General features: G+C 41.5%; 1 protein-coding gene across 5 annotated transcripts in view; it reads left to right on the top strand.

The window, feature by feature from the left end:
• The window catches only part of bcor (BCL6 corepressor), a 260,969-nt gene that overhangs the window by 102,808 nt on the left and 139,699 nt on the right, over positions 1–18,462 (top strand). Inside the window, exon 1 of one of the 5 annotated variants that reach the window (XM_055644606.1) lies at positions 6,611–7,098. The exons of the other annotated variants lie outside the window; for them this stretch is intronic. Coding sequence (XP_055500581.1) covers positions 6,919–7,098 — 180 coding nt within the window. The 5' untranslated portion in view covers positions 6,611–6,918. Of the gene's footprint in view, positions 1–6,610; positions 7,099–18,462 lie in introns of those variants that run through there. 5 annotated transcript variants of the gene reach the window in all.

Genomic DNA, 18,462 nt, shown 5'->3' with positions numbered 1-18,462 from the left:
TCTCTCCATACCCCCTGATCCCATTAGCCACAAGGGCCACATCTAACTCCCTCTTAAATATAGCCAATGAACTGGCCTCAACTACCTTCTGTGGCAGAGAGTTCCAGAGATTCCCCACTCTCTGTGTGAAAAATGTTTTTCTCATCTCAGTCCTAGGATTTCCCCTTTATCCTTAAACTGTGACCCCTTGTCCTGGACTTCCCCAACAATCTTCCTGCATCTAGCCTGTCCAACTGTCCAACTTGGAGACCCAAGGAACTGCAGATGCTGCAATCCTGAACAAAACACAAAGTAACTCAGTAGGCGAGGCAGCATCTGTGGTGGGAATGGATAGGCTAGATTTTGGGTTGGGACCCTTCTTTCGGGTTTGGAGATGAGCGTGAATTGAATATATGATTCTTGATCAGTATTGGAGCTTATTAGTTGTTATTAACCAATGATAGAGTATTATATTCCATCTTTATTGGTGGGCAGATTCTGCTCACTGGGGAGGATCTTTGTTATCTTGTCATGTTAATTGACCACTTTAGAAATAAAATGTTTGTGCTGTTTTACAAATAGTCACTTAATTGGTTCCAACTTTTTGGCTCGCACTTGCCTCTTTCAGTCTTGATCTTTCACTTAATGTGGATGTTTGTCATTTCAGGCAAAAAAGGCATATGATCTTTCCAGTTGCTGCTTCACAAGGAGAAGTGAAGGGACTAACTCGTGTTCAGTCAGAGGGGATAGTTGGGGAGGTTTTGATCCATTATAATTTACCTGAGAGTGTAGGGGGATCAGAAATTATGACATTAGTTTACTAATTGTTTCCCCCTCATTGGAGATATTGATACACATGATCATATTCTCTCTCACTATTCTCTGGCTATGAAACAGATGGCTTCCAGCAGATTTCATTTTCCTATGGGATCTCCATTTCTCAGCTGCAGCTGATGTTGGGCCTCAGTCTTTTGCCTCTCTTTATATCCCACTGTATGACATTTTCAATTTTAGAATGTGTGTGATTTGCAAATGCCATGAAAGATTTCTTGAATGTTATTTAACCATACATTTTAAGTACTAATTTTCGTTCAGTTATGAGACTTGATATGCTGTCTTGATATGCTGTCTCGCATACGTTTGGCTGCACCTCACAGTATTTGCAATGTTGTAACCACAGTTCATTTTAGGAAATTAGAAATTGGGGATTGTTTGAAGTTCAGTTTGAGGCAGTGACATAAGATTGGCATGATGAGTGCACTAAATAACTTGTACCATTGGTCCTTCATTGCATGTTACATATAAAAAACAATTGTGTGTATTTGACCCTCAAGTTCTCAGAATATTCCAACATTCCTCATGGATAATAATACTTTTATTTCAATCATGTCGTAATGAAAGAAAACATGGCAGTCAGTTTGTACACAGTCACAAAAAAAATGATTGATTCTAAATGATGGTTGGAAAGTATGTACAAACTTTGGAAGGAAATAGATTGGGTAAAAACAAAAAAAACGTTCTATTTCTACACATGATGGGGTTTGACACCTGAGCAAATTAAAGTAAAGTACCTTATGCCTGCCTAAGACCCCACTACAACATAAATTTGCTTTATGTTAGGGAACACCAGCCTTCTATCAGAGGAAAATAACTTGCTTACGAATGAGCAAAACACAAAATACTGGAAGATCTCAGTTTGGTCGGGCGGCATCTGTGCAGGTAATGGACATGTAATGTTTTGGGTCAGGAACCTTCTTCACCCAACCCAAAACATTGCCTGTCTATTCCCTCCCCCGATGCTTCCTCACCCGCTGAGTTCTGCCAGCACTTTGTGTGTTTGCTCAAGATTCCAGCACCTGCTGATTCTTGTGTTTTCATTTGCCGAGAATGAAATGGGAGTAATTCACCAGATCTCACAATAAAGGATCCTCTTGTTAACCCTCCCTACCCCTTCTACAATCCTCCAAGAAATTTATCTCTCACTTTCACTGATCCTCAAAACTTACAGATTTAATAAGTGGCTACAGTTGACCCACTGGAATTAATGGGCCACTACATTCGTAATTTGTGACGTATAAAACTTGACCAGTCAAGACACTAACTATCTTGTTCAATTCTTGTTCAAATAACTCATAGGGTCATGAAAGTTGGCTTTGTATTAATAGTTTCTATGACAAGAGTACCAATGGCAGAGCAGTATTTTCTCAGCACTACGCTACCATGTTAGATTAAACATATCATCATTATGATGCATGGTTCATTGATATGGTTGTCACTGATTTGCCTAACTTTTTCTCTTGGTTGCCCTTGCGCCCTAAGCAATGAAGTGATTTTTTTTTACCATGCGATGAAGGCTGATAGCAAGTAATAGAATGGAAATTATGCATCTAGAAGAGAAGCAAATGCAGGTAAAAAGTTACGTAGTCATGAATGGAAGATTCAAAGACTCAAATAGCAAATGTTTAATGGAGGAGACCGAAAAAGCTATTTTAATTTAAAATATGCATGATTTTAAAAATAAACTGAATCAAGTATAAAGCAAATTAATGCTACACTTAGTCAAATAATGGCTTAGCAAATATTTAGAAATATTTATCTAGTTTTCAGTGTTTTGCTGCAAGATCAATCTCAACACAGTGAAGGATCAGTGGTGACTTTGTAAATTGCTGCCATCACTCAAATATCTGTTGGTTATAAGGGGTAACTGGGGAAACTGGACATTTAACGGTAAAAAAAATTATGGGTGGTTGGATGTGTTCAAAATTATTACCGCCCTTGTTAAGGTAAATTCAAGACAACATTTCTAGGGGCCTGTGATTTAGTTTCGTTTATTGTCATGTGTACAGAGGTACAGTGAAAAGCTTTTGTTCCGTGCTAGCTAGTCATTGGAAAGACAATACATGATTACAATTGAGCCATTCTCAGTGTACAAATACACGATAAAGGGAATAACGTTTAGTGCAAGAAAGTCCAGTAAAGTCCAATCAACGATAGCCCGAGGGTCTCCAATGAGGTAAATAGTAGTTCAGCACTGCTCTCTAGTTGTGGTAGGATCATTTAGTTGTCTGATAACAGCTAGGAAGAAACTGTCCCTGAATCTGGAGGTGTGCGTTTTCACATTTCAATACCTCCTGCCTGATGGGAGAGGGGAGAACAGCGAATGGTCAGGGTGTGACTCGTCCTTGATTATGCTGGAGGCCTTGCTGAGGCAATGTGAGGTAGAAATGGAGTAAATGGAAGAGAAGTTGGTTTGTGTGATGGTCTGGGCTACATCCACAATTTTCTACAATTTCTTGCATGGGGCTGTTTCCAAACCATGCTGTGATGCATCCCAATAAAATGTTTTCTACGGCGCATCTGTAAAAGTTGGTGAGAGTTGCTGGGGACATGCCGAACTTCCTAAGGCTTATAAAGAAGTAGAGTCGCTGATGTGCTTTCTTGGCCATTGCTTCAATATGGATGGTCCAGGAGAAATTGTTGGTGATATTTACTCCTCTGAACTAGGAACTCCTCGGAAGCTTTCAGCCATCTCTACTTCGGCGCTGTCAATGCAAACCGGGGTATGTGTACCGCTTTGCTTCCTGAAGTTGACTGATATCTTCTTTGCCTTGCTGACATTAGAAGAGATAAATATAATATCAGTAAAAGACTGGAAAAGTCTATTTAACTACAGATTGCATTTTGGAACTGTTAACAAATTGTAGTCTTTGAGAAGCAAAAAAGTGTGAATGCTCACAATCTCAAATATAAAGATAAAATGCTAGAGATACTCCACAAGGCAGTTGTGGAGAGAAGGGGGAGTCAATAATTTGGTTCAATGAACTCTCATCGTGAAAAATGTGAAAGCAAGACTGGTTTATGTTGCAGAGAACAGGAGTGGTGGAAAGAACAAAAAGAATGACTGAAACGGGGTTGAGAACAAGATGGGTCAGGTGACATTCATGCTGTCTCAGAGAGTGCGATGAATGTTTTGTAATCATAGTTGATCAATCTGAAGGAGTGTAGTTAGAGGGAAGCGAATGTGGCACGTGAAGAGATGGAGGGGATGGGGGAGAGAAGAAAAAAAATGCTGCAATTGTAAGACACATGATGCGCCAGTTGCTAAAAATCTGAAATAAAAAAGAATGCTGGAAGTACTCAGCATATCAGCCAGCATTTGTGGCAAGAAAATAAAGTTAATGCTTTAGGTGGGATGACCTTGTACTGGAAATGGTTATAGACTTATTAGCTAAGGGAAACATCCTCCCAACCTCTAACCTACCCTTCAAGAAATTAGTTTAGTTTAGTTTGTTGTCACGTGTACCGAGGTACAGTGTAGAGCTTTTGTTGCATGCTAACCAGTCAGTGGTAAGACAATACATGATTACAGTTGAGCCATCCACAGTGTACAGATACAGGATAAAGGGAATAACATTTAGTGCAAGATAAAGTCCAGTAAAGTTTGATTAAAGATAGTCCAAGGGTCCCCAATGGGGTAAATAGTAGCTCAGGACTGCTCTTGTGTATATGTTTCACTGAGATTATGTCATATATTTAAAATATTCTCTAGTTAACCTCTTGACATATAGCAAACCCACCTGCTATGTAACCAGTCTTGTCATATGTTGCTGCACTCTCTGGCAAGCATATCCTTCAATAAGGAGACAAAAACTGTACACAATACTCCAGCTGTAGTCTCATCAAGAACCAATATAATTGCAATAAGAACTCTTCTACTAAAAATGTTTTCCAAATAAAAAGAGATGCTGCCCGTAGTGCTAAATTTTGCGGCTATTTTCTGTCCTATTTCAAATTATTTGAAAGTGTTATGTTTTAAGAAGTTTTACAAGAACAATAAAAAAGAGGAAATGTTACACATGCCTCCTAAACATTATCTGATGCTTACAGCTGAAACATTCTGAAACATGATTATTCAATAGACAGGTGCTGGCTGACACATGGTCTGCCTCTTTTCCACATTCCAGTAGCTTGTCGATACGATGTTCATTCTCACACCTCGAGCTTTTCTTTCTGTATGAGGTATTAAAGGATGACTGACATAGCTGGAATAATATAATTTGCATCTGAATCTTCTGGAAAGGGGGGCAGATTAAAAAAATACCAAATTAATTTTATTATCAAGGACAATGATGATAACATTTCAGGCCATTTCTATCAAATGCACCAGATAGTAAACACTTATGCAACAGGAGCACAACACTCATAGATAACATAATAAATTTAAAAATCAATAAATCAGTAACCCCAAAAAGAATACTAATGCAAAAAAGTCCAAATACCTTAGTGCAGCCAAATAGAGTCCATAGTTCATAGTTTAGTTTGTGTTTTGTGATGTTGAAGAGCCGCCTGATGGTTGCTGGGAAGAAGCCATAAGATTGTAAAATAGGAAACAGGAGCTTGACTAGACTTTTCAGCCCTGTGGGTCTGCTCCATAAGATAATACCAAAGTGGTGGAAATAGATACCAGATTTGCAAGCATCTGAAAATAACGAACCAGGGTAACTTTCTTCTATAATGGAAGTGTAAGCCACTACTTCACATAGACCAGAAGGAAGGTGAACATTCAAATGATAAGAACAAATTGACTGTACAGCTGACGGGCTTGATAATCGAACATAGCATAAAATGCAAAGCTGATGGCGTCAAACATCCCTGACTATCAAGCTTTGAAAAGCACGGGCCATTATGTTTCAAAGACCTATGGTCCAATATTCGTGACGTTTGAACTAATATGTAGGCAATGGGAGTTGAAATCCTGCCGTAGCAGCTGCAAAATCAACGTTTGTAAAATCTGCAAGTGAATGTTCCATGAGTAAATGCCACATGAAATTGCCGGATTGCCATTGAAATCTAATTGGTTTAAACATGTGAAACAAAAATAAACGTACGTCCTTACTTTGACCAGCCTATACGTTTCTCGACTCCCACACAAAACTGACTGTGTGTGAACCGCTCTCTGAGGCGCTGCTCTTTCAGAAACACAAGTCTCGGGACAACAACCTTTCTGGGGATGATCGCTGCCTGAAAATTAATGCACATCGCATTTCCATTCATGACACGACGTTAACATGGGAAATAAGGGGGGGGGGGGGGGGGGGGAGGGTGATAATCATTTGTGTAAGATATTAACAGAATAAGACCTACTCGAAACACTCGACATTTCTCCAGCATTCGACGGTTGCCAGCTTTTGAAGGACTTGACTCGGCAAATAAACCAATAAGATATAACCCATCACCTAATCTACTGTGTTTATTTGTGTAGCCTGCGCTCTTTTTGATGCGATTTGAAAATTCGGTTTCCCAAGGATCAAGACAGGGTTAGAAACTTGAGCTCAAGTTGTGGGCGAATCGGCTGGTGAATGGGCAGCCGTGTTCACGTGACTCTATTTTGTTTCGCTTTATTGCAGCTAATTTATTTCCCGAGGCCGCATTCTTGAAGGCAGGAAGTAGCAGTCAGGCCCGAGACTCTTCTGTTCGAAGATAATCCTGGTGGAGGCTGTTGTTGCAAAAGACAAGCGGCGTTAGAACTTCAGAGATTAGCCCGACGAGCTGCTAATCTTTTTTTAACTGGGTGGGGAGCCGGGAGGTTACAGTTTTTCGCCGCAACACCATTGCACGGGCTGGCTTGGCCAGGCATATTTGAGAAGCGGCTGTAATGCTCCAGCTTTCTTTTAGCTAGCATATTTCTCTTTGCATACCGTTTCATTTTTGCAGCTATTAAAAAAAACTAACGTATCAAGGATGAAGGGGCCGATGTGAGATAATATCCACTGTCATAAGTTAGATCTTTAAAAAGACTCGCGTTATTTGAATTGATCTGAACAAATTGTCGGATGGTCAGGATTAGATTTCGCTGTTCTGACTTGTGAATGATGTTGGCAGCGCCTCAAATGCTGGCTGCGTGTGGGAGGCATACTTCGGTCGACGATCGCCCAACGAATGCATCAAATGTGCAGGAGCCATAAACGGAGGTTTATATTCCTCCAGCGAAACTTAAGAACCGCATCCTGGACTTGCCTGGCTGAATCATTTTCCACGGTGATCCTGGAGATGGAGGACTCGCCAGCAGTCCACCGAGGCTGCGCAAGTGCGGCCCCGAAGCTTCGCAGAAGGAACAAGGTGACATGACCCATACTATATTCTCGAATACAAACTAATTTGATTTCACCTTCACCCACTTATACAGAAGGTTCAATTCAGGATGTTGAAGAAATGTTAATGTGGCATGACTGATATTAGATTGAGAACAAGGCTAAATCCGTTTGCCTTCCAATGTCACTTTTATTAATTGTGGGATTTAGTGAAAATAATGTGAAGCAGTTTGTTTTTGAAATGGAAAATGTAATCCTGGCTGTAAATGTGAAGGCCTAACTTCCAAGCACTAGTAACATTTCCCCTAATTATTGTAGAAATAATCCATTGTCTTTAGTCCCCACTGTAAACCCCATTCTCTTGGCATTGACCCTGGTCTGAGACCAAAACAATCCACTCATAGTATTCATGTCCTATTTGACCCTGAGCTTCCAATTTTTTTTCACCAGGTTAATTCTCGGGATGGCGGAACTGACATATAATGAAATAATGGGTCGACTGGGCTTATATTCGCTGGAAGTTAGAAGGATGAGATGGGATCTTATAGAAACATATACAATTCTTAGAGGATTGGACAGGAAAGATGCTGGAAAAATGTTCCCCATGTTGAGGGAATCCAGAAGCAGGGGTTGCAGTTTAAGAATAAGGGGAAGGCCATTTAGGGGTTAGAAGAGGAAAAACTTTTTCGCCCAGAGAGTTGTGAATCTGTGGAATTCTCTGCCACAGAAGGCAGTGGAGGCCAATTCACTAGATGTTTTCAAGAGCGTGCTTAAGGGCCTGTCCCACTTGGCGAGTTTTTTGATGACTGCTGGTGTCATATCAGTGTCGTCAAAAGATTTTCAAAATCCAGCGGCGACAAAAAAAATGTTGCGACACTTGGAAAAATACTGCGTGTCATACGTCATCTCGCCGCAAATTTTTTGGTGATCTGATACGTCCGTCAATGATGCCGGCAGTTGCCAAGTGGGACAAGGCCTTTAGATTTAGCTCTTAGGGCTAAGGGAATCAAGGGATATGGGGGGAAAAGCCAGAATGGGGTACTGATTTTGGATGATCAGCCATGAATGGCAGTGCTGGCTCGAAGGACCGAATGGCCTACTACTACACCTTGTTTCCATGCTGCTGAAGCCACCTACTCCCATCTCCAGAACATTGTCTGACTCCCATCTCTGCCTTATTTTCGCCTCCTTTGCAAACCCCCATCCATGTCTTTATTGTCTTGAGATTCATCTAACTCCTTGCCGAACAGTCAGTCACCTTTCACCTGCCCTGAACTGAGTAGGAGACACAAGAAATTGCAGGTGCTGGAATCTTCTGCAAAAAAACAAACTACTGGAGGAACTCATCAGGTCAGTCAGCATCTGTGAAATGAAATGGACAGAAGAAGGGTGTTCAGACTGAAGAAGGGTCAGGACCAGAAATGTTGTCTAGTCCATTTCCTTCCACAGATGCTGCCAACTGTCGAGTCACTTTCATCCTTGCGGACAAGTAGCTTCCATTTTAGCAATTAAAAATTCTTAACCTTGTTTTCAAATCCTTCCTGAACCGCACTACATCCTATTTCTCATCTGCTAACCGTAGAACAAGTTTACGTTATAGTAGTAGAATTAGGCCATTCGGCCCATCGAGTACTCCGCCATTCAATCGTGGCTGTCCACTGCCACCTAATCCCATTTTCCTGCCTTCTCCGCATAACCCTTGACACCCGTTCTAATCAAGAATTTGTCTATCTCTGCCTTAACAATGTCCACTGACTTGGCCTCCACAGCCCTGAGTTCCACAGATTAACTACCCTCTGATAAAATAAGTTCCTCCTCACCTCCTTTTCAAAAGAATGCCCTTTAATTCTGAGGCTATGACCTCTGGTTCTAGACTGTCCCACCAGTGGAAACATCCTTTCCACGTCCACTCCATCTATGCCTTTCATTATTCGGTAAGTTTCAATGAAGTCCCCCCTCAACCTTCTAAACTCCAGCGGGTAGAGGCCCAGTGTTGTCAAATGTTCATCATATGCTAACCTACTTATTCCTGGAATAATTCTTGACCTGCTCTAGCACATCCTTGCTCAGAAATGGGGCCCAGATTTGCTCACCGTACTCCAAATGCAGCCTGGCCAGCGCTTTATAGAGCCTGAACGTTACATCTATGTTTTTGTATTCCAACCCTCTTGATAAAAATGCTAGCATTGAATCTGCCTTCCATTTTATCCTAGGAACCTCTGAAATCTCGCGGTCTATCACATTGGTCACAAACACGTGCCTGATTCAATCCCTCTTTGAACTCTCGTTGTCATATCTTACCCTTCCTTATCTCTGTATCGTCCTCTCCCCTGATACTCAGTCTGAAGAAAAGTCACGACCCGAAACGTCACCCCATTCCTTCTACGCAGAGATGTTGCGTGTCCCGCTAAATTACTGCAGCATTTTGTGTCCACCTCCTTCATTAATGTCGGTCAACGGTTTGGAGTAACTCCACTGATCCTTTCCACATCTCTCACTCTTCTCTTTAAAGGTCTTTCTACAAAACTTAACTCTTTGACCAAGGCGATTAAACCTTTGTTATGTGTGCAAATTGACGTAAGGGCCCAATCTTGGTTCATGACCTTATAAAGCTGGCACTGGAATTGTGATACATTGGTACAATAGCACAACGCAAGAAGAAACCGACATTTGTTGTCCAGTTGTAATCTGAATCATTTTTGGAAGGTCTCATTCCAATATTTGGATGAGTTAGGTCAGGCAGCGAATGTGCACGACCCGTATTTGCCATCTCGGCATTTTTAAATACAGAGGTTATTGTCAGCATTGTATATTTTTGTTAATATTTTTCCGAGGGCATTCGCTCATGATAGGTGTATGTATGTACACATACTTAGAGGAACAGCTTTATTATTCCATGCAAAATAGTGACTGCGCAGACGGTATGTCGCTAATTTAATGCTTTATAAATAACAGGACTGGGAAACTCTCCCGACCGAGTGGAGAGGCGTCTCGCACGTTGAGCAATTCTGAAGCACATATCCTTGCAATCCCGCGGCTGTCTGTTGCGTTGGTTGCACAGGAGGTATTGCGTCCCTGCCCTTGGTGGGATGGATCCCTGTGAGCAGGAGGTGAGACGCAGAGCGCTGTAACTGATCTCTATTCATCAGTTTCCGTCTGAGACGTCGCTCTGCTCTAGGGTCACCCGGGGCAGGGGAGTGGTAAACTAAGCCGAAAACGGATAATTAATCTGCATCAGAGCTGCTGGCGGCTGACACGACTTCGGCATCACCAGGGTTTTGCAATCCATTTTTAATAGCAAGCACCGCGGTGTCTACGGAATTGCCCCTGTTTTCTTTCGATGTTAAAGCAGTCACCAGAATTAAAAGGCGAAATCTGCAGGGTTAGGTATAGAGTGTGAGATGTACGTTCGTGCAAATAATGTGGATCGGAAAGCAACTGGAGCATACAGTGGGTTTCTGATGCAAAATCCTTCATTCTTTAATGAACTGAAAGCCGAAGGATGAAGTCATTGTATTTCGGGCTGCGTGGTTAAGGGTTTGAAATCACACGTCTTTTTAGAAGCAATCTGGAACCCGGATTGGGTTAGTTCCACTGGCGACATTCATGTTGATCATTGCAACCTCTGCAAAATGTTAGTCTTTTAGCGATAAACGCGCCGAACTGCAAAGAATAGGATCTGCATGCAGAAAAGTTGTGCAATTAAAAACACCGCCGCGCGCCCTGCTTGTCCCATCTTTCTCAGCCAAACTGGTTCAAACACGACGCTCGGCTCTTTAGAATTGAATGCATTTGGTCTCAGGACTTCGTTAGTTCAGTGGGAAATAGCGAAGCCTACTGTGACTTTATTGGTTAGGGTTGTTCTTGAGATCCTCGAGATTTTTAATTCATGCAATAAATTATAATAAGGATTCCAGGAACTCTCCACCCAGGACCATGAATGTAAGATTACCATCGGAGCCTGGAGACAAGCTTACAGTTTACGATTGGTTCTGCGCTTCATTATTGCGGTCTTCGGACAGCAGACAATAGGTGCAGGAGTAGGCCATTCGGCCCTTCGAGCCAGCACCGTCATTCATTGTGATCATGGCTGATCCTCCCCAATCAGTACCCCGTTCCTGCCTTCAGCACATATCTCATGACTCTCTGCTATCTTTAAGAGCCAGATCTAGCCCTCTCTTAAAAGTATCCAGAGAACCGGCAGAGAATTTCTCAAGACTCGCAACTGTGTGAAAATGCGTTTCCTCATCCCTAAATGGCTTACCCCTTATTCTTACACTGTGGCCCATGGTTCTGGACTCCCCCAGCATCTGGAACACGTTTTCTGCCTCTAGCGTGTCCAAACCCGTAATAATCATATGTTTCAACAAGATATCCTCTCATCCTTCTAAACTCCAGAGTATACAAGCCCAGCTGCTCAATTCTCTCAGCATATGACAGTCCCGCCATCCCGGGAATTAACCTTGTAAACCTACGTTGCATTCACTCAATAGCAAGAATGTCCTTCCTCAAACTAGGGGACCAAAACTGCACACATTACTCCAGGTGTGGTCTCACTAGAGCCCAATACAACTGCAGAAGGACCTCTTTGCTCCTATACTCAACTCCTCTTGTTATGAAGGCCAACATGCCATTCGCTTTCTTCACTGCCTGCTGTTCCTGCATGCTTACTTTAATTGACTGATGAACAAGGACCTCCCAGATCCCCTTTTCCCAACTTGACACCATTTAGATAATAATCTGCCTTCCTGTTTTTGCTACCTCACATTTATTTACATTAAACTTAATCTGCCATGCATCTGCCCACTCACCCAACCTGATGGGTCTTTGTCCCAAACATTATGGAGATCACTGTACGTCATGCATACAGCATGGAAACAGACCCCTTCTCCTAACTAGTCCCTGCTGACAAACCAAGATACCCATTTAAGACAGGCTGTTTGTCTGTGTTTGGCCCACATCCACATAAATGCCTCCTATCCATGTACCTATCCAAATATATTTCAAATGTTTTTATTGTACCTGGCCCAACTACTTCATCTGGCAGCTCATTCCATACATAAACCACTCTCTGTGTGAAAAGGTTGCCCCTCGGGTTCTTATGAAATCTTTCCTCTCTCACTAAACCTATGTCTTCTAGTTCTTGAATCTCAAACCCTGGGGGCAAGACTGTGTACTGACCCTATCTATTCCCCTCATGATTATATACACCTATATAAGAGCCTACTCTGCTCAGTGATAAAGTCCTAGCCAATCAAATCTCTCCCTATAATTCAGGCCCCCAAGTCCTGGCAACTTCCTCATGAATCTTCCCTGATCCCTTTCCAGTTTAATGACATATTTTTCATAGCAGGATGACCCAAACTATACACAATACTTCAAGTGCTGCCTCTCAATGTCTTGGACATTGGTATCATGACACAAATTCATCAATTTACTGACTGATGAAGGCCAACATGCCAAAAGCCTTCTTCACCATCCTATCTACTTGAGACATTACTTTCAGGGAATTGTGTACTGGAGATCCCTCTGCTCAACACTTCACAAGGCCCTACCTTACATTCCATGTGAAGATGCTACCCTGGGTTGACCTCAAAATACAACAGCCCACACTTATCTGGATGAAACTCCATTAGCCATTCCTTGACCCACTTGCCTGAATGATTAAGATTTCATTGTAATTCTTGATAACCATCCTCACTGCCAACCAAATCACCTATTTTAGGGTCATCTGCAAGTTTACTAATAGTGCCTTGTACATAATCATTCATATCGTTCATAAGGATGACTAACTGTAATAGGCCCAGCATTGATCCCTGAAGCACTCTACTAGTCACAGTCCACCAGTCCAAAAAAAAATCTTCCAACACCACCCTCGGCTTCCTACCATAAAGTCAATTAGCTCTGTCGGGATCCCATGTGATCTTACCTTCCAGAGCCATGTAACATGCAGAACCTTGACAAATACTTTGCTGGTCTATATAGGCTCTATCTACAACCCCGCCCTCATCAACCTTCTTGGTTACTTCTTCAAAAAACTAAATAAAATGATCTCCATGCACAAAACTATGCTGACGACCCCTATCTTTCCTAATGCTTATATATCTTATCCCTCATAATCCTCACCAGTAACTTGCCAACTGCCGAGATTAGACTTACTGGTCTAGTTCTCAGGTTTTTTTTGCAGCCCTTTTTAAAGAGAGGCACATCATTAATAACACTTTAATCTTCTGGCACCTCACCTATGTCTAATGATGATTCATATATCTGACTCAGGACGCCTCCAATTTCTTCTGCAGCTTCCCAGTGTCCTTGGTGTAAATGTTCTTTCATAGCTTCACTTAAATGCTGCTTTGAAGAATGGTCAAGAGGATGGTGTCAACAGGAGGCATATACTTTTATGTAGGACCTTTAATATTACTTGATGTCATAATGTGTTTCACATAGTGCTGTCAAATAAAGCTAGATCCCGAAATTGATATAAGTAAATGTGGCAAAAAATCTATGGTGTAGTGTTGGTGATTTGTTGTCAATTTGTCATGCTGTTTGGCCAATGGACTCATTGGATGGTGAGATTTAGGTGAAGCTGGTTATCATCAGCATTGATATGGGGACTGATCATGTTCTTCAGGGAAAACACATCACATGCCGCATTAGACTAAGAAATAGGGGTTTAAAGGAGAGCCAATACCTTAATTAAACATCTAAGAATGAAACTAATGAATGCAATAGCCCAAGTACAGAGTTGAGGCATTGAAGGAGGATAATGTGATTGACTATGTCAAAGTCATGGGAAAAATAATTTACCAAGATAATTACAGTCTCCTAGGATATTATGTGTGACTTTAAGAGTAGTTCATTTCTATGTGGGGTCCAAGTTGTTTGAGGGAGGGAAGGGGTAGGGCAGGTTGAAGATATATGGAATAGACAATTCAGATTTGGGAACTGACAGTTGAAAGCATTGCACTTGAAGTTAATCATGTCAGCACATGCACTTTAATAAGTATCATTGAATAGTGAAGAAAATAGGAGCGAAGACTGACTTGTTGCGTCTCTAACCTGCAAAGACTAATGCCATATTAAATGATGACTCTGTCACTTGATAGATATTCCCAGGATCAGCTAATTCAATAGAAACTGGTGATTGAAGATGGAACCTTTTTGGCTGACATGGTCTATTATGACCCTGTGTGGTGTATAATATAGATATAATATTGAGGAAACACCCAACATTATTTATCATTTATATTGTTAATCGGTTATGATTTTGGAACTTTATATTCTAGTTCCCTAATGCACATTATTTTCAATCCGAGTTGAAGATTTGTAAATGTTTGATAGACCTGTATTATTATTGTATCTTGACGTCACATATTAATATTTTTCATAGGACATGGTAAATCTCTTTGGATATAGTTTCTGTTTATTCGTGTTATTTGCATTAACTTCTTCATTTTGGGGTCTCCCCTATAACTAATAGGAGTCTTTAATAGAGAATTGTCAACCTTGATTGTTAGTTAATTCCGGGTCTCCTTCGTATTTGACTGAAAGTGTGAGTTGGCACATGAGTTAGAAACTTATTTACTTGTGGGGAATCACAGAACATCTACCTTCTGTACATATAGGTGCACGTTTCACCAGTTATAATCAATCCACTCCAAAGATGTACACGTTTGTAGGTTGATTGGCTTCGGTAAAGATTGTAAATTGCCCCTAGTGCATAGGATATTGCTAGTGTACGGGGATCGCTGGCCGGCGTGGACTCGGTGGGCCAAAGGGCCTGTTTCTGTGCTGTATCTCTAAACTAAACAAGAACAGGACGTCTAATAACCAAGATTCCTCTTCTTGTGCTTCATTCTGCAGCTGATCTCAACCTTATTTGAGAGGGGATCTTATAGAAACTTACAAAATTCTTAAGGGGTTGGACAGGCTAGATGCAGGAAGATTGTTCCCGATGTTAGGGAAGTCCAGGACAAGGGGTCACAGCTTAAGGTTAAGGGGGAAATCCTTTAAAACCGAGATGAGAAGAACTTTTTTCACACAGAGAGTGGTGAATCTCTGGAACTCTCTGCCACAGAGGGTAGTTGAGGCCAGTTCATTGGCTATATTTAAGAGGGAGTTAGATGTGGCCCTTGTGGCTAAGGGGATCAGGGGGTATGGAGAGAAGGCTGGTACGGGATACTGAGTTGGATGATCAGCCATGATCATATTGAATGGCGGTGCAGGCTCGAAGGGCCGAATGGCCTACTCCTGCACCTAATTTCTATGTTTCTATGTTTCTATTTACAATGCAATGTTGCACTTAAACTGACTATTATAATGTGGTTGATATCTTGCCATTCAAATATTATTATCATTAGTTTCTAAATGTAGATCTTGGTCTCACCTGGCTCATATGAACTATATGCATAGAATGATATTTTTGCCATTTCATGACTTTTATGCCCACTGATATGTAGTGTTGCGCACCTGGTTAAGTTTCATTTGCAACTAATATTGGTGAGCATATAGAAAATATTATGATAATTGAATGTAAGATGGAATGGAAAATTTCAGCTTGATGATCATCCACAACAACAGAAAAAAGTTAGAAGGAAAACAAGTTGTAAGATGTCAGCACCTTTTGCCATTTTTTGCTCCTGGCCTCCATCCTCTCGCAGATTTACCTTAGTTTAGTTTAGAGATACAGCGCAGAAATAGGCCCTTCAGTCCACTGAGTCCGCCCGACCAGCGTTCCCCGCATACTTACACTATCCTACACACACTAGGGACAATTTACAATTATACTTAGCCAATCAACCCACAAACCTGTACTTCTTTGGAGTATGCACATTATTTATAATTAAGGATAAAGGGGAAATCCTTTAAAACCGAGATGAGAAGAACTTTTTTCTCGCAGAGAGTGGTGAATCTCTGGAACTCTCTGCCACAGAGGGTAGTTGAGGCCACTTCATTGGCTATATTTAAGAGGGAGTTAGATGTGGCCCTTGTGGCTAAGGGGATCAGGGGGTATGGAGAGAAGGCAGGTACGGGATACTGAGTTGGATGATCATCCATGATCATATTGAATGGCGGTGCAGGCTCGAAGGGCCGAATGGCCTACTCCTGCACCTAATTTCTATGTTTCTATGGGTGGAAACCAGAGAAAACCCGCTCGGGTCACGGGGTGGACGTACAAACTCCATACAGGCAAGCACCCATTGTCTGCTCTACTCCTCTCCTCTTTTTCCTTGGCTTAACCTGTTTTACTCAAATGTTACCCAGTTCTGACAAAAGGTTATCAACCTGAAATACGAACTCTGTTTCTCTATTCACGGTTGCTGACTGGCCAACTGAACATTTCCAGCAATTTTTAATCACAGAATTTTGGCATTTGCAGTATTTTAGCTTGCTGTAGAGGATTTGTTTGGTACCTACAAACTGCTGACCAATAACACATGATGATTTTAAGTAAATTGCAGAGCATAATGCAAGTAGATTGGCAGAGGGAATACTTGTAAATGAAATAATGCTGGTAAAGAAATTCAGAAGCAATTTTTGAAAATGCCAGCAAATGGTCCACATTCTGCGTCAGAAGAAGAATTTCAACCCAAAACCTCACCTATTCCTTTTCTCCATAGACACAGCCTGACCGTATGTGTATGTGACAAATAAACTTGACTTGACCTACTAAATTACTAGAGCATTTTGTGTCTATATTCGGTGTAAACCAGCATCTGCAGTTTCTTCCTACACCACTTTTCTGCAGTTGTTTACGCAGGAAACTATTTAAAAAATAACTATTTACAGCTGTTAATCTTATCCTCATCCGAATTTAACAATGCGGTGAAAATCTGTTTAACTGACAGTTGGAAATCTATATAAAACTATAAAAGGTACACAAAAATGCTGGAGAAACTTAGCGGGTGCAGCAGCATCTATGGAGCGAAGGAAATAGGCAAAGTTTCGGGCCGAAACCCTTCTTCAGACTGATGGGGGGTGGTGGGGGGCGGGGAGAAGAATGGAAAAAGGAGGAGGAGGAGGCTGAGGGAGAGGTAGGAAGGGGAGGAGACAGCAAGGGCTAACAAAATTGGGAGAATTCATTGTTCAAGACCCCAGGATGCAGACTTCCCAAGCGGAATATGAGGTGCTGTTCCTCCAATTTCCGGTGCTGCTCTCTCTGGCCATGATGGAGACCCAGGACAGAGAGGTCGGATACGGAATGGGAGGGGGAGTTGAAGTGCTGAGCCACCGGGAGGTCAGGTTGGTTAATGCGGACCGAGCGGAGGTGTTCGGCGAAACGATTGCCAAGCCTCTGCTTGGTCTCACCGATGTAGATCAGCTGACAGAATTAAAAAATAACAACAGCCACAAGACATTTATGAAGTTGATAGAAGGGGGAGGAAGTTGATGCAATGTTTAAATTAATGCATCTGACCATTTTTCCAATAAATATCACATTGCCAACCAAATTTTTGGGCTACGTAAATATTTATGCAGCAATTTCCCTTGTCCCCCCCCCCCCCCCCCCCCTCCCCCAAGGATAATATATTGTTTGCCTTCTGCTGCTCCCACCTGGAGTGATCTACAATGCTACATTACCTTTCTCATTGTGCACCTGCATGCTTAGTTTTGAAGTAAAACTAGGATTAGCTGTCTCTTCTTCTTCTTGCGTATGGCGTGCACAGCCTAAAGTTGTGGGACAACTTGTTCTATTTGATCTTATTTGATTGTGCACGCCAGGTTGATTGCATTCACTGAAACAGGGCAGACCATGTGAAGGTTGCAATCTCCCACACTAGGATTAGCTGTGATCAAAAATAATGACTATTGAAATGTTTGTTTTCTCTATTGTTTTCTGTCCATTTCATGGATGAATATTGCCATTACCATTTATGCAGGAATTGTATAGTCAGGAGAAATAACAAGCTATTCAATTACTTTCATCTTGTTACAGCACCCTGATCTTTTAAATGCCCATTTGGGCTCACAGGATGGCTCACAAACGCAATGAATGTCTTTGAACTATATAGTTTCATCATTGTTCAATCCTTTATCTGAGTAAAATTAGCAAATGTGTTCCTGAAGTACCAACGGTGCAATTGGAGATTCTGATTGAATGGCAACTATAAGTGTGCGTGTGTGGGTGATGGGTGAGTAGTTGAGTATCATGATATCAATGCTTGGATAACTTGTCCCACCATCTGGTTTTGCCAATGAATAATAGTTGCTCATACATAATAATGGAAAATAGCAAGCATATGAGAAATTATATCATAGTAAGGAATTCTGAATCCTCAGAAAAAGAGAAATTAGTTCATGGACAATTAGAGACGGATGATAAATTGTGAGCTTGCCAGTGATGTACACATCCCATGAATGATTAAAACAAAATGTCCATACATCTGCAGGG

Source organism: Leucoraja erinacea, chromosome 13, assembly GCF_028641065.1.
Source record: "Leucoraja erinacea ecotype New England chromosome 13, Leri_hhj_1, whole genome shotgun sequence".
NCBI classification, from domain to species: Eukaryota; Metazoa; Chordata; class Chondrichthyes; order Rajiformes; family Rajidae; genus Leucoraja; species Leucoraja erinaceus.
The sequence above is the reverse complement of the archived record's forward strand: the minus strand, read 5'-3'. Positions and strand labels throughout refer to the sequence as shown.